General features: G+C 48.5%; 2 protein-coding genes across 3 annotated transcripts in view; both read left to right on the top strand.

The window, feature by feature from the left end:
- The window catches only part of GATA4 (GATA binding protein 4), a 29,124-nt gene extending 21,222 nt beyond the window's left edge, over nt 1–7,902 (top strand). For both annotated transcript variants that reach the window (XM_057386209.1, XM_057386208.1), the window contains exons 3-6: nt 1,491–1,616; nt 2,310–2,397; nt 2,649–2,794; nt 3,374–7,902. In XM_057386209.1, coding sequence (XP_057242192.1) covers nt 1,491–1,616; nt 2,310–2,397; nt 2,649–2,794; nt 3,374–3,556 — 543 coding nt within the window. In that variant the 3' untranslated portion in view covers nt 3,557–7,902. The remainder of the gene's footprint in view (nt 1–1,490; nt 1,617–2,309; nt 2,398–2,648; nt 2,795–3,373) is intronic.
- Nucleotides 7,903–9,766: 1,864 nt separating this feature from the next.
- Nucleotides 9,767–15,029, top strand: NEIL2 (nei like DNA glycosylase 2). The gene is given in 8 exon segments (XM_057386210.1): nt 9,767–11,026; nt 11,028–11,051; nt 11,053–11,133; nt 11,136–11,176; nt 11,794–11,977; nt 12,719–13,044; nt 13,933–14,129; nt 14,465–15,029. Coding segments are annotated over 8 exon segments (1,401 nt in total). The 5' UTR covers nt 9,767–10,795; the 3' UTR covers nt 14,782–15,029.
- The last annotated feature ends 357 nt before the right edge of the window (nt 15,030–15,386 follow it).

Here is a 15,386-nt window from a genome sequence, read left to right as displayed (position 1 = left end):
GAAGGTGACCCTGTCCATGGCAGGAGAGTGGAACTGGATGAGCTTTAAAGTCCCTTCTAACCCCTTAACATTCAATAATTCTACAACTTTCTATGATTCCATAATATTCTATAATCTTGAGCCCAAGCTAAAAGCAGCCACCCTGAGAGCCAGGTTTCCATCCCACCCTGCCCTGCCCTGGCTGTGCCAGAACCCAGCCGTCCCCTGCGAGTGCCAGCAGTGACACGGGCAGCCTGAGCGCTGCCAGTAGCCGCAGGCACCCAGCGCCCTCTGCTGAAATTCCCTTCAGACAGCGACTGATCCAGCCAGGATCTCACCCCGGCACCCAGGACCTTCCCTCCCTCATTCACCGGCCTCTAGAGCCTGAGCTTTGAAGGGTGAATGGAAGAGTCAGGCAGGTGTGGAGGATGTGGGGTTTTTTTTCCTCCACCTCCCACTGTGCTTCACATCTCAAAATTTGTATTTTATATGGCTTCAAGGCTGTTGCTTTCTGCTGTAACCTTTTGAGGCTGACTAAACCAGTTCACCCAGAAAGRGAATTTCAGGTCTGCTCCCTGCACTAATTCATTAGTGAGAATTCCTACTAATTATCCCTCTTTATCAAGTTGAGGAAGATGTTGCTGGAAGCTTCTCCTTTTTTATCTTCCCCTCGAGCTCCATCAGCAACATAGCACAAAGCCAGCAAGGAATTTGTAACATTTATGGCATTGATAACATCTTCTTGGGATAGCCRCGATGCCTGGAAGGTGAAGGGCTTGGGAGCTGGAAAAGGCAGGATGGTCTGAGATCCAAACACCTTAGTGCAGGTGTGATAAATATTCAGGRAGGTTCTAAGCTGCCACCTGCTGGAGATTGGGGCTCTGTTCAGGTTTAGATCGGGGGTTCTGGAGAAAAGGAGGCTCAGGGGGGACCTTGTGGCTCTGCACAACTCCTTGACAGGAGGGGGCAGCCGGGAGGTCAGGCTCTGCTCCAGGGAACAGGGACAGGAGGAGAGAAAATAGCCTCAAGCTGTGCCAGGGGAGGGTCAGGTTGGACATCAGAAGGAATTTCATCCTGGAAAGAGTGGTCAGGCATTGGAATACGTTTCTCAGGGATGTGGTGGTATCTCCATTCCTGGAGGCATCCAAGGATTGACTGGACATGGCACTCAGTGCTCTGGGCTAGGTGACCATGTGAGGACCAGTTACAGGTTGGACTCGGTGATCATCTTGGAGTTTTTTTTCCAATCTTTATTATTCTATTTCATGTCTCTGGCACCATCTGAGATGCTTCAGACCAGCTGAGAACCTCCTGGAGTCACTGGGAAGACAAGAGGGGCAGAAAGAGGCAGTGGGAAAACTGCAAAAGGATTTAAAAAGCAGAGAAATAAGAAAGGCAAGAAGAGAGGGAACCCTGAGGTGTGCAGGAGCGAGCTGGTTGGGATCTGGGGCGCTGCAGATGAGGGCAGTGAGGCAGGGCTGATGTGTTTCTTTTCTCTGTTGYCCCCACAGTCGGCATCTCGCCGTGTTGGACTCTCCTGTGCCAACTGCCACACGACCACCACCACGCTCTGGCGCAGGAACGCCGAGGGGGAGCCYGTCTGCAAYGCCTGCGGACTCTACATGAAGCTCCAYGGGGTAAATCCTCRCRRTGGGAGRGTGTCCATGGCAKCAGGCTGGGGGCTGGGCTCTTTGCACACCTCTGTGCTCTCCCAGAGCTGTTTTTCCCGCTGTCCTTTTGGGTTTTAGCCCCCCTCAAGGTTATGTCATGGGTATAGCTGCAAGGGGGGATGCATGCTGGGCATTTCTCACACACTATTTGGTCCTCCTTTCCTGACTAAAGATGCTCTCAGTGACATCCAGTGCTTGAGAGCAGATGAAAGAACATTCAGGAGAGTCAGGTCAAAGCTGTAAGATAGGGTGGATGAGGGAAAGTCTCGCCTATCTCAGAGTCTTCCTAGAAATCCTGGTGTCTTTCTGACCACCTCAGTGGGAAAAGCTCCTAAGGGAGGTCTCCCCACATAGGTTTGGTACCTTTCCCAAAAGCAGGTGTAAGCCAGACAGTTGTTTCTGTTCCAAGTTAAACAGGAAAGTCAATCAGATGAGCTGCTGATCCCTTCTGGCATTAAAACGTTCCTTACTATGGTGTGAACTTTCTTCCTGTTCCCATTTGGAGGCACATCTTGAGTCTCTCTTGATCAGGGAATTTGGGCTCCATCCTGTTGCTGCTTTCAATCAAACCAGCTCAACCATAAGTTACAACTGGAGTCATGTTCAGGAGGACCTTAGGGGCTTTCATAAACCAATCTGCTTTTCTATTTGGATCCCCAGGTTCCAAGGCCTTTAGCCATGAGAAAAGAGGGAATTCAGACAAGGAAACGCAAGCCTAAGAACCTTAACAAAACAAAGGCACCAGCAGGTGAGTGTTGAATGAATTTATTTTGTGTATTTGTGTGTGCACGTGTGTTTCTGACCCCAGTGGCCTCTGATTTAGAGATCCAGTGACAAAACAGGCTGATTGTCAAAAAAATGGGGATGTCTAAATACCTGAATATCCTTACTACTATTTTTTTAATTTATTTTTACCACACTAATTTCTGGGTGGGTGGGTACAGCTCTGTGCTGAAAGGTCTTTGGAAAGAGCCTGTTTTACCCTCTGATTTCTCTCAGGCCCATCCAGCAGCGAGAGTCTTACCCCGACCACCAGCTCCACCAGCAGCAGCAGCAGCAGCACCACGACCACCGAGGAAATGCGCCCCATCAAAACAGAACCTGGGCTCTCATCTCACTACGGGCACCCCAGCCCTGTTTCTCAGGTACAGAGGGGAGATGCTGGCAGTGGAAAAAAAAAAAGGGAAATAGGATGGAAAATACCTTTACTTAGGTACTTATATGGAAGCACCTGAAGGGAGTCTGCAGGAAAGATGGAGAGAGACCATTTAAAAGGGCCTGGAGTGACAGGAAAAGGGGAAATGGATTCAAACTGACTGAGAGAGGATTTAGATCGGATWTTGGGAAAAAGTTCTTCCCTGTGAGGGTGGTGAGGCCCTGTCCTCGGAGAAGCCATGGCTGTCCCATCTCTGGAAGTGTCCAAGGTGAGGTTGGACAGGGCTTGAAGCAGCCTGGGGTAGTGGAAGGTGTCCMTGCCCATGGCAGGGAGTGGAACGAGATRAGCTTTAAGGTTTCTTCAAACCCAAATCATTCCATGATTCTGTGTTTCTTGAATTAGAAGGAAAAGGGGAGAGGAGGAAAGAGCCTGCCCAAAATATCTCACACAGGCTGCATCTGCAGCAAATCCAGACACATTTTTACAACAGCACCAGCCAGCACTGAAGGGATTCACACAGCCCTCTAAGGTTTGAAGTTCTGCTCATGGAATTCTCCTTYTCCCACAGGCATTCTCAGTCTCTGCCATGTCCGGGCATGGATCATCCATCCACCCTGCCATCTCAGCTCTGAAGCTTTCCCCACAGGCTTACCAGACAGCCATGAGCCAGTCTCCCCAAACCAGTTCCAAACAGGACTCGTGGAACAGCCTGGTGCTAGCTGAGAACCACGGGGACATCATCACTGCATAACCTGGCCCYTTCCCTACGAACTCCAGGCTGATCYGCTCGAGAGATGAAGAAGATGTCACATAATCATCAAGTCAATGTTGTCTCCCACCTCCCCTGCTCTTCTGCCTTCTCTCCCCTTGTGAAATGTTCCAGCAAAGAGGTAAAGAGAACTTATCCGAGGTGTAGGGAAGCTTTTATGAAATGAACRGAGAAGACTCAGATCTCAAAGTAACTCAAGGATTTGAAGCCTTTTTAAATGAGCCTCTCTATTTGATTGTCACTACCTTCTATGAAACAGCCAGAAACACAGAGATGGACACAGTTCTTGAGTTTTATTTAGCAATATCTGGCATTTAAGACTCAGACAATGGTGGAACAGAGACACTTCTTCTGTCACCACCTGTTCTTTTCCTGARCAGAAGAAAATGCCACCAACTTCTCATGACCCAAATTCCATGATCTTCCACCAAAYGGAACCAGTTCCAGGACAGTTTGCTGAACAGACTTCACTAGAGATTCCTTAGTGGCTTTAGTGGATTTGATATGATGTAGGGCAGAGAAAAAAAGAGACACCTTCCCTTCCTCCTCTGCTCACACACATAGAGCATTTTCTTCATTTTCCTAGATGGTCTGGAAAGCTCATGAATGTCCGTATTTAATAGTAACTCCTTTTCTATTTATCACYACAAAATCATGGGACTGTGTTTCCAAAAGGTTGTTGGCTGAGCCTGGAGTAGGTCTGTCCAAAGTCAAAGGGGGATTTTGGAAGAAGGAACTTTCTGGAAGCAGGTAGATGAGACCTATGCTGGTCATCAAATCCTGGAGGAAATGGCTGGGCTCTCTCTGATGGATAGCAACAAGCCAGGCTTAGAGATGATTCAAGAGCACAGCAAGTGAAAGATGCTCTTCTAACGCTGCTGTGCCATTGCTTTTCAGACAGATAATTTAATTATTTGCCTATTCTCATGTTGGTTTGGATGCCACTGGTGAAATCTGACTGTCACTTATTTTTGGCTGTRCTGTGAGTGCCCACTTTCCCCCTAACAGCTGGCTCATGACCATTTCCTGCATCCAACCCTTCAGGATTTCACTTTTTGCAAMAGGCAGTGGTTTCAGCCCCTATTGGAGGTGGTAGGGGCTGTTTTCTTTACCAAGCATGTGCACAGACTTGCTTGCCTGCAAGAGAAGCACAACTCCATTAAACAAGACTCATCTGTTTGCTTGCCCATAAGGCTCTCAGCTACCAGGGAATCTGGCAAATGGAGTTGGAAGAGATGCTAAGAGCTCACTGACTCATTCTCTTCCCCCAAAGGGATCAGGTTAGATCCTGTCTAACCCAGCCCTGGCTGCTCTGTCTCTGGCTTMACAAACTCCAACTCCAGGACTGCAGATGCCACAGCTCTCCTGGGCAGTCCAACTGCTTCACCAGATGCTTCCCATGATGCTGCATCAACATTTCCRAGGAAGGACAGCTTTGCCTGTCCAYGCAGAGAATTTCTGGGAGACCTCATCCTGCAAGATTCTTCACTCCTGTTTCTGTCTGCTCCCAAGCTCTGTTACCCTTCTTGCCTTCCCAGCTCSTCTCTTTTCCTCCCTGCATCCAGAACTTGAGTACAGAAATAACAAGTGAAAAATCTCTAGGGGGAAATTGTGCTTCCCTCCCAAATGTGCCACCCTCTGTCTCCCACTGTTCAGCATTCCCACAAGGAGTGCTTTTCCACACAAACACTAAGGCACATGGCTTGGTGAAGAGGAGAGCCACGGACAGGTTTGAAGCAAAAGAATGGCATTGTGTTGTCTTTGTTGGAACTCACCCTTTTCCTGGTGGTGTAGAAACTTCTCTAAGGAGAAGGATTCAACTGGACTGGTCATGACTGGAGAGTCCTGGACCCTCCCATATTCCTCATGCTCTCCACAGTTCAGATTTGCAGGGTTTTGGAGGRGTGACAGAGCCTCCACACTCCCTAGAGAAAACACCATGGCAATGATGCCATGGGAACGGCTGGATGGTGTTTGCACCAATTCCCACTCTGTCTCGCAGAGCTAATGCAGAGTTTAGCCTCATTAGTGCCAATTACAGATGAGGAAAGATATTCATGAAACATGAATAAAAAGAAATTAAATTCTGTGATTCTGTTCAGACTCACTAGGCTGCAGAGAAGAGGCCAGAAATAGCACAGAAAAAAAATATTAATTTGAGATGAAAACACAAAGGTGTTTCTCCATTGGCAGGAAGGTCTTTAGCCAAACTCCTCTTTGAAGTAAATCCCTTTGTAAATGGCAGTTGAGCTCTTCTGGGATCTGACTGTGAATTCCTGGCCACAACACAGTAGCCTGCACCACAAAATGCCACTTGGTTCATGCCAACTTTTGAGATATCCAGAATTACCCTGGAAAGCCCTAAAGGGAGTGGAGCCTCCTGGAGAGGAGCTAAAATCCAAACCACCCACAACCCTCATTTCTCTTTCCATCTGGAGACTCACAGTGGCTCTGCCCACCTTCCCTTATTGTTGTGCTCCTCCTCCTCCCCTCAAAGCCAAATTCCCCAGTGGAATTTTTCTCCTGCCTGTAGAACACACTCAGAGATGCCATAAATGACTCTGCTTAAAATGCCAGAGGGAAAAATCCCTGCAGAACATAAGACTGCCTTATGYCCCTTTGATAGAGATTAATGAACAGGTTTTTAGCCTTCCTCAAAGCCTGAAAAATAATTCTTGAAACAAAGTGAGGAGCATTTACAAGTTCCTGGTAACAGAACAAGACAACTGCTTTCGAAAGGTGAAGTTCTGAGGGGAAACGTCAGATTTCCCCTCAGGGGAACTCAGAGGAATTGTAGGGATAGAGGACAGTTCTTTAGGGGTAGAAATTGGCTCTTTTATCCCCCCTTTTGCACCAGAAGCAGAATTTCTTATACACCTGGTTCTGTGGTTCTTTTCAATCATCCAAAATTGTTGTAGAGCTGCTGTTGGTCCAGGAGCATTTCTCTTTTTCTGGCCAATGCACATACCGAGATGGTGAGAGACTGATCTCAGATGCAGCAGCATCATTTCAGGTGGSGTACAAACACAGCATTATTGATAGGTCTCCTTCTTCAGAGCTTCTAATGATCAAATGGCAGAGTAATTTAAATCAGGAGGGATGAGATCAGATTTCTCAGGGCTCTGTTCAGGTGACTTTTGAATATTCCCAMGGATGGAAATCCCACCGCCTCTCTGGGTTCCTGTTCCAGTGCTGGACCACCCTCATGCTGGAAATGTTTTTCCAAGAATCATTGGAAAATTAATTGCTCAGGCTTGGGGATCCCCATGTAATGAGTCATGGTGGGAGGTTGAACGTTTTCTCCAAGCCCAGGAATCAYTCAGAGCCACCTCTTCCAGGTAGGAGCTGGGATGGCCAATGCAGGATGGCAAACCCCAGAAGTGACAGATGAAGGGACACTCACAGGACAAGAGGATTAAAGTGCCACCACTTTCAGGACACTCAGCTCCTTCCAGCAGGAGGGGCCACTTCAAAAATTCCAGGTTTCACCTGAGCTCTGCTTTCCTGCCCATGATGGGGGAGGCATTTAGGGCCTGTTTTGGTAATGAATTAGATACAGTTATTAGAGACCCATTAAGGCAAAGTAATTATTGGTTTTATTGTTGCTTTTATTGCTGGAGAACTTAGTGAGGTCTATAGCAGATCCTACAAATACAGGAAGAGGGTAGGGCCCACTCTTGCAAAACACCTCAGCACGTATAAAAATGCATAAAAATGCATTTGTGGGATTTGTTCTCCTCAAGATCATCCCTAATCATGAAAATTTTGATGCTGAAGGGTTTGCACCARACCTTGGCAATGGCTCAGTGGCCACCAAAGTTGAGATGGGCAKATGAGAACCAGAACAGGGAGCCAAGAAAGGTCATTTAACCACTTCTAAATGTCTTTGCTCTTTGTGGAAGTGCAATATCTTGATTCACTTCAGTTATTCTTTGTCAATTGATCAGAACAGATCCATGAATCACTTGCAATCTCATGGGCTTGGATGCAGAGGATGCAATCAGGAGGAGCTCAGGAATATTGCAAGGGAGCTTTAAAACTAATCAACAACTCTCATTGTAACTCCAAAGCTGTGACTATGTCAGGGGTGGTGTTTTGTTTTGCCTTTTTTTTTTTTCCTCCCCATGTATAAAGTTTGAAGCTTCTCAGGTCACCTGGGATGGTCTCGTGGAAACAGACACTTACTTGTAAGGGGGAGAGGGAAACCAACCAACTGAACAAGCTGTAATTATTTAAAGATGTAAAAAAATATCTATTATGAAGTAGTATGGCTACCAATCCACGTAACTTCTACACCTTTAGAACTAATGGAAATAAAATAATGATAATAAAACCAGAAGGCTTCTGCTTGACTCTGTCTACCCTCTTGGAGGGTCTCTTGGAGAGGGCTGGGGATAAATGATGAAATATTGAAAACATATGAAATGGTGCAATGGGTCCTGTCCTACGGAGCTCACAGTGATAGAATTTCAGGGTAATTTTAARTCAAAAGGGATGAAAGCAGATTTCTCAGAGCCCTGTTCAGTCAGGTTTTGATTACTCCTGAAGACAGAAATCTTACCACATCTCTGGRTTCCTGTTCCAGCRTCTGMTCACCCTCATGGTGGAARAGCTTTTGCAAATCATAGAATSTTAAGGGSWTGGAAGAGACCTTAAAGCTTAYGGCACCCCAAACCYCTGCCATGGGSAGGGACACCTTCCACTATCCCAGGTTGCTCAAGGTCTTATCCAGCCTGGCCTTTGACACTTCCAGKRATGGGGCATCCACAACTACCCTGACCAACCTGCCCCAGTGTTTCACCACCCTCAAAGTTAATAATTTCTTCCTAATATCTAATCTAAATTTCCCCTCCTTCAACTTGYACCCATTACTCCTTGTCCTATATAAATTTCCTATATGATAAATATTAGATTATAAATGAAAGACAAAATCTTTGGTAAATTAATTGCCTAGACCTGGAGACTTCCAAGCAATGAGTCAGTGCAGGAGACTGAACGGTGTCTCCACCCGAGCCACACAGGACCCTTTCCCATATGTAGGACCTGGGATGGCCAATGCAGGATGACAAACTCAGAGGTGACAGTCCCAGCAATGGAGCAACTCAAAGCCAGGCTGGACAGGGCTTGGAGCARCCTGGGATAGTGGAAGCTGTCCCTGCTCATGGCAGGGGAGTAGAACTGGATGAWCTYTAAGGTCCCTTCCAACCCAAACCATTCTGTGACTATGATTTCAATATTAAAAAGAAAAAGCCCCAATATTGGTAACACCACTAACATGGCAGAGAGGAGAAAACCCTATGAGGGCACTTAAAAACCATCATGGTTCACCTTTTTGGTCTTCTCACTAAATTTTACTTAGTAGGCTTAGTTCAGCCTGAGCACTTCCAGCTGAACTCACAAGGAACACCCCCAATCCAAATCAGGTTGCCAGCAAAGGCTGTGCTCAGGCAGCTCCACCCTCTGTAGGGGCACAGCCCTCCTTTAAGCAGCCAATCACCCTCCCAGAGTGCCCAACTTCCTTCCCAGTCCAACCAGTTCCTACAGACMGGTACAACAGGTGGGGTGAGTGAGGGCAGCACCTGAAACCCGCCCATTCCTCCCCCAACAGCCAACTGGGGAGSTGCCCTGCTATTTTAGAGGGAGGATCTTTCTCCCCTATAAAAGGAGATGGGGAGAGTATTTGGCTGCAGGAGCTGTTGTTGAGGGTGGGTGGAAGTGTTGTGGGAGGTGGCTGGGGGTGGAGGAAGGGCTCTGGATTTATGGAAGAGCAGAAGAGAGGCAATGAAGTAGGGGGAAAGGCTGCCCAGCCTGCTCCCCAAATGGATGCACGGGGTGGGTCTGGGGAGAAGAGTGGCTTGAGAGCTGGATGCAGGAATGTGGAGCTGGGGAGGAGTGCACTGAGTGCCTTCACTGCCCTGGGGAAATGTGGGTGAGAATGGGGGGGGGGGGGGGGGGGAGCTGGGGAGGAGTGCACTGAGTGCCTTCACTGCCCTGGGGAAATGTGGGTGAGAATAGTGGGAGAACTCAGTGCCTGTTTTTTTGGGATGGCTGCAAAATTGATGAGTGTGAGAAGATGGGGAGCTCTGCACCTTCCCTGATTGCACGTGGAGGGTCAGGGCTGTGCCTTGAAATCTCTGCAGGAGCCTTGCCCAGGGGTGTGAGGTCGCAGGGGGCCTTCTTGCAATCCCTGAGTGGAGGATGACAGTGTGGGGGTGTGGGCAGAGCTGGGGTGAGCTGCACRAGCCTTGTCCTTGCTCTGTTCTGCTGAATTCTGGGTTTCTCTCTGGGCACAAGGATTGGGAATGAGCCCATACAGGGGAGGATTTCTCCTGGAGGCCCGGCTCCCTGCCCCAGACCCGCAGAGGTACCTGCTTAGGTGGTCATGTTCTTGGGGTGATGGGTGTCATGCCCTGCTGAGGGCTGGGGATGATTTTCCTCCTCTTCCTCCTTGGAGGGCGGAGTGTTTTGGGTGAGGCTGAGGTGGCTCTGGAGTAAAAAGGTGAAGTAAGGAGGTACATGGAGAGAAGAGCATCAAAGACAGCAAATACTGGCTCTTTTAATGTCCTGGGGAACAGCACAATCTTCCCTCTTGAGGAGGAGTGYTACTCTGCTGTCAGATGTTGCAGCTGGGGCGGTGTGAGCATTAACACCTTGCAGAGCCTCCCAGCACTTCCAGTGTTCCATGGAAGTTCCAAGGAGCCTGTGGAGAACTGAATCAGCAGCAGTCAGAGCTCTGCAGATGATGAACTTCACTGGGATGTGAGTTCTGGGCTGTATGAGCTGTCCTGGGGCTCAGTTGGTGCTGCCTGACATGAAGCCAGTGCCTGGATAGTCGGGGCATACTCCTTGGATGACCTGAGCCCAGCAGCTTCCAGGGATCCAAATTGCTGCTCATGCCTTTGGCAGCAGGAGCAGCTCTTTAGCTGTCTCTTGATCAACATAATATGCAGATTTTTGGGATGAAATTGGAGCTGAATAACTATCACATGCCCTTGAAGACATAAGACTAAAGCTCACTCTTTTACCCCTGGTAAATCTAGTTTTAATGATCACCTGATATCTTTACCTGGATCTAAAAAATTAATTTGATGTTCTCTGGTGTATTTTTCTCTTGAGCTGTCCCAAAAGGGATTTGGTTTGTGCTGCAGCACAGGGAGGCCTTTACAGCCATGCTGCCCTGCCTTTTGAGGGTTTGTCCATACCCTGCTGATCCTCACAGCCATGCCAARGATGTCCCCCTGCTGTGGCAGCATATGTGGCACCAGAAGCTTTGGTTTTAGTCACTCTGAGCTGGTGCAAAAGTGGGCTGAGCTCTCTGAGTCAGTGGAAAAGCTGACATGCTGGCATGAGGTGGGAATGGCTCTTTTGATGGGGGACCCCAGGATTGCTGTTGATTTTCACATCAAGCTGCCTCAGAGCTGTGCCAAGCACCTCAGAGCCCTGTACTGTGGAGCTTGAAGCTGAGCCTCTGGTCAGTGCTGATCTCTGGGATTAGCTTGCAAGAAGAACTGGCACTGTGGGATGAAAGACAAACTGAGCTTTCCTTACGCTGGAGCCTGCTTCCTTGTACACCCACAGCCTGCAGAAGTCCTCAGAAGAACTGCAAGTGACTGGGATTTTGTGCCACAAAAACTCCTTAGTATTGGTGTGACTTCCTGGAGGGAGCTGCAGGATGGTGTTGCTTCATGTCCTTCTCATGCAGAGCCTTCTGATCCCAGATGCTGTTAGCAGAGAGTCGGAATGCTCCCAAACTGGTTCCTTGCCTTTGCAGTCAGTGGGGAAAGCAGTGGGGAAAGCAAGGTTAACCCAGTTCTGATTCCAGGGCTGATCTTTCCATGAGAGCAGCACTTCCCATGGTGTATCAGGAAAAAGATGGGTCACTCGTCATAGAATCACAGAATGCAATGAGTTGAAGGGACCTTAAAGATCATCACYTTTCAACCYCCCTGACCTGGRCAGGGAAACCCTTCACTACCCYAGGAAAAATTCAGGGAGATTCCCCAGGCCAAATTCCTGCTTGTAGGGTGAAAACTGCCATCAGAGCAGACTGTGTTGGATTAAATTATACATCTCCCCTAGGATGGGAACTCTTACACCTCCCTGGTCCTGAAAGAAACCTATTTATCTTCATGGACTTTGCCACAGGGGCTTAAGGAGGAAAATGTGGGTGAGGAGAATGTTTTGTGTATTTCTGAGTTGTAACTTCCCTTCAAGTCTAGGGCACAGTGTGAGAAGGGCCTGCTAATTCTTCAACAGCTGCTGGAGATGCCAGAGGGCCCATCAGTGAGGCAGTTCCAGCTGCTGACCTCCCCTTTTGTGGGACAAGTGGTGACCAAGGTGGGGGGAAGCAGCCGGAAGCTCAATGTGAATGACCTGAATGCCCTGAGGCTCCAGGACTCCCAGGTGAGCTGTGCTAAAGTTGAATTTACAGATCCATGGCAAGTCTGAGGGAAGGCACCATTGTCCTGCAGCAGGGTGACAGGAGGTGCAGAACCTGTGAATGTTTCCCTGAGGGTTTCACCTGGCTAAGCTGAGGTGTCTGCTGTGGGCACTTGTCAGAAGTCACACTTGGTGTTGTGCTGGTGCTTCACTGGCCCRACACTGCTCAGATGATGATTTGGACCTGACTGGCCAAACCCCTGGTGCAGCTTCATCTCTGATTAAAGGTGGGGAGCAAAATGAGAAGCACAAAGTGCATACAGTAGGGAGGTGAATCAGAAGCAATGGTGACAGATTTYAAACCCCGAGTGTGTATCCTGGTGGGTCTGATCGGAGCCCCTGGGAAGGATTCAGAGTTAAGTGGCATCTAACACCTCGTGCTTCAGGTAGGCAAAAAAAGGATGAGTGCAGCTCTGACGGGAATGGCTTGGATACTGATGAATCCTGTGTTCAGGATGGGGTGATGGGCCCTCTAATAGAGGCTGTAGAAAATTTTCACTTGTATGGAAACAGCCAGTTTTTTTATCCCTGGAAGTGTTCAAAGTCAGGTTGAATGAGGCCTGAGCAACCTGCTCCACTGGAAGGTGTCACTGCCTATGGCCATAGGGTTGGAATGAGATGAACTTTAAGGTGCATTCTAACCCAAGCCTTTCCAGAATTCTGTGGTCCTTTATGGATCATCAACACATCCCACTCATTTCTCAGGTTCATGGGAAGAACTTGTACCTGGCATTTGTGACAGCTGGAGGTCCCTTCAGACCAACTGCAGAAGGGACAGTGCTGCAAACAGAGGCTGCTTGTGGGGCACATAGTCCTGCCCAGGGAGGGCAAGGGCAGGTTGGTGCCCCACATTCCCAGGATAAGGAGCTGCARGAACTCCAGCACTCACAATCTGAAGTCCCAGATGGAGCAGAGGGTCCGGGCAATTGGCTGCGCATCCATTTCGGCATGTTCGGCAGCATCCGGGCTAATGAGTTCTCAAGGGCAAGAAGAGCCAATAAAAGGGGAGACTGGAAGGATCCTGCGCCCAGGTATTTCATGGAATCTTCTTTCTGTCTGCCTCTTCTCTTTTTTTTTTGCCAAACAAAATTTGTGTGGGGATGCTCTGAGCCTTGATTTTCTCTGATAATTGCTAAAGCACAAGAGATGGCATGAGTGGATGTGGGGTATGTTCAACAGGGGACTCTGCAGTGGAATTGTAGGATGCAATTGCCTGCCAGCCCAGGGATCATAGTACCAGCTCTGTTAAGGTTTTTATTTAAAAGAGAGAAGTTTTAGGATGCCAGACTGAATCATGCCCTAAAAATGCCAGATTCTCCAAATTGTGTGTTTCTAAAAAAGCCCTGGATGAATAGCAGATGTCTAGGACAGCTGGAATCACAGGCTGGAGTGATGCTGTTGAAGGCAGCAGTGAATTGAAAACACARTTTGTGTCCTAAGTCCCACTGGATTTGTACAGAGCAAGGGGAAACAGGCTGTCCAGAGAAGCTGTGACTGCCCCTGGATCCCTGGAAGTGTCCAAGGCCAGGTTGGATGGGGCTTGGAGAAACCTGGGATTGGTAGAAGGTGTCCCTGCCCATTTCAGGGAGTAGAACAAGATGGTCATTGGGTTTTCTTCCAAGCCAAACCATTCCATTCTGTGATTTTTGAAGGATGACTTTATTTCTATAAAAGTATTTTTGTGTGCTATTTTTAGTATCCATTTTCCTGATTTGTAGACCCTCCTGCTGGCGCCTTGGTCATCCAGGGAACATAGGACAGCAGAAGAATGACTCTCCACAAGTTGTGTGGTTCCACCAGCAAGTTTTGTGGCTGAAACCATTAAAGAGGCCACCTTGCCTTGAGACAGTGGCCAGTTGCAGAGTATAACAGGTGTTTCAGAGATATTTCTGGTGAGAGACTCCAACTTCTTCTCCCAGGCTGGTTCTGCACTTTGAGAGYGGAGGTTTCCTTGTTTTCTACAACTGCCGGATGCTGTGGTGCTCCTCTCCAAGGGCTGATCCTTCTTCTGACATCCTGTCTGTGGAATTCCACCGTGGCCAGGCGCTGCGTGCCCTCCGTGCACCCGACCCCATCTGCTACACCCTCCTAGACCAAAGACATTTTTCAGGGCTGGGTGAGTTCCAGGGAATAGTGGCAGAAGGATAAGTGAAGGAAGGTGGGTGGGATGTCTACAGATGCAGAAGTGCATGTCTGGGCAATTTGTTCTTTAGTCTAACAGCTTCTGGTTGATCCAGCTGAGGATTCATGGTCATCCTCAAGGRTAGAAGGAAGAGAAACTCTTCCAGCCTAATCCCAGATCTAAGTCTACTCTTTGGATGTCATCTCTGCCAGAGGGAATGGCTTTGTTGGCTGTGATCCTTGAGGCAAAATTCACAGGTTGGAGCCAGCAGCCTGCATCAGCTTGATTAGAAATATCCTTTTTGTCTCCTTGTTTCTGACTGTTTCCAGGGAACATCATTAAGAATGAGATCTTGTACCTGGCCAGGATCCAYCCATTAACACCAGGCTCCCTCTTGGCTCTCTCAGATCTGGAGCATCTGCTGGACTGCATTGTTCRGTTCAGCTCTGAGTGGCTGCACAACAAACTGCATGGCCAAGGGCTGCACCCCAAGGTGTACCAGAAGGAGCAGTGTCCCCTGGGGCATCCCCTGATGAAGGGGACTTTTGGACCCCCGGGTGGCTTCAAGAGACTTACATGGTGGTGCCCTCAGTGCCAGCCTGARGTGCTGCCAAGGGATGGAGACCCTYCCCCAGTCACAGAGTGATCTGTCCTGAACAGTGCTAGGTACTCTCTGAATTCACCATGGTTAGTTGTCCTAGAAAGTCTTCATGGTTTCTTTGAAGCTTTTGAGTTTGGTCCTTAGGGAGCTGGCACTTAGAGTTAAGTGCTCAGTGAAGGTCCCAAGTCATCTGAATGGCTGCAGACATGGAAGTGTGGTTGTCTATGATTTTTTGTTACAGTGGCACAAAAGTGTCAAAGGTTTGACCAGTTCTGAGGTGTTTTGGCCACCCTGTTCAGTGACAGTGAATGGGAAGTGGGAGGTGTTGAGCAGGGAATTGCTGTGGTCTGAAGTGACCCTGCCCCTTGACCCTGGAGGAGACAGCAGAACAGAGGACATCCCTCTGCCTAAACAGCTTGATTAATTTGGAGTTAAATAATCCTGCTTCTGTCTGGGTGTGCTGGGCTGGGARTGGGTGTGGTTAAACATCAGGGGCMGYTCCCTGTGTCAGATCTTACAGGAGCAGCTCCCTTCTTCCACGTCAACATACACAAAATATACGTCAGCAGTGCTTGGTGGAGCTCATCTGTGCACTGACAGGTTTCAGCTTTGTGGCAAACTGCCAATTCCAGATCTCATTGTAAAAAAAA

The sequence above is a fragment of the Malurus melanocephalus genome, unplaced genomic scaffold (assembly GCF_030028575.1).
Source record: "Malurus melanocephalus ecotype Western Australia unplaced genomic scaffold, MMel_1.1 scaffold_935, whole genome shotgun sequence".
NCBI lineage: Eukaryota > Metazoa > Chordata > Aves > Passeriformes > Maluridae > Malurus > Malurus melanocephalus.
This window is presented reverse-complemented; position numbering and strand designations above follow the sequence as displayed.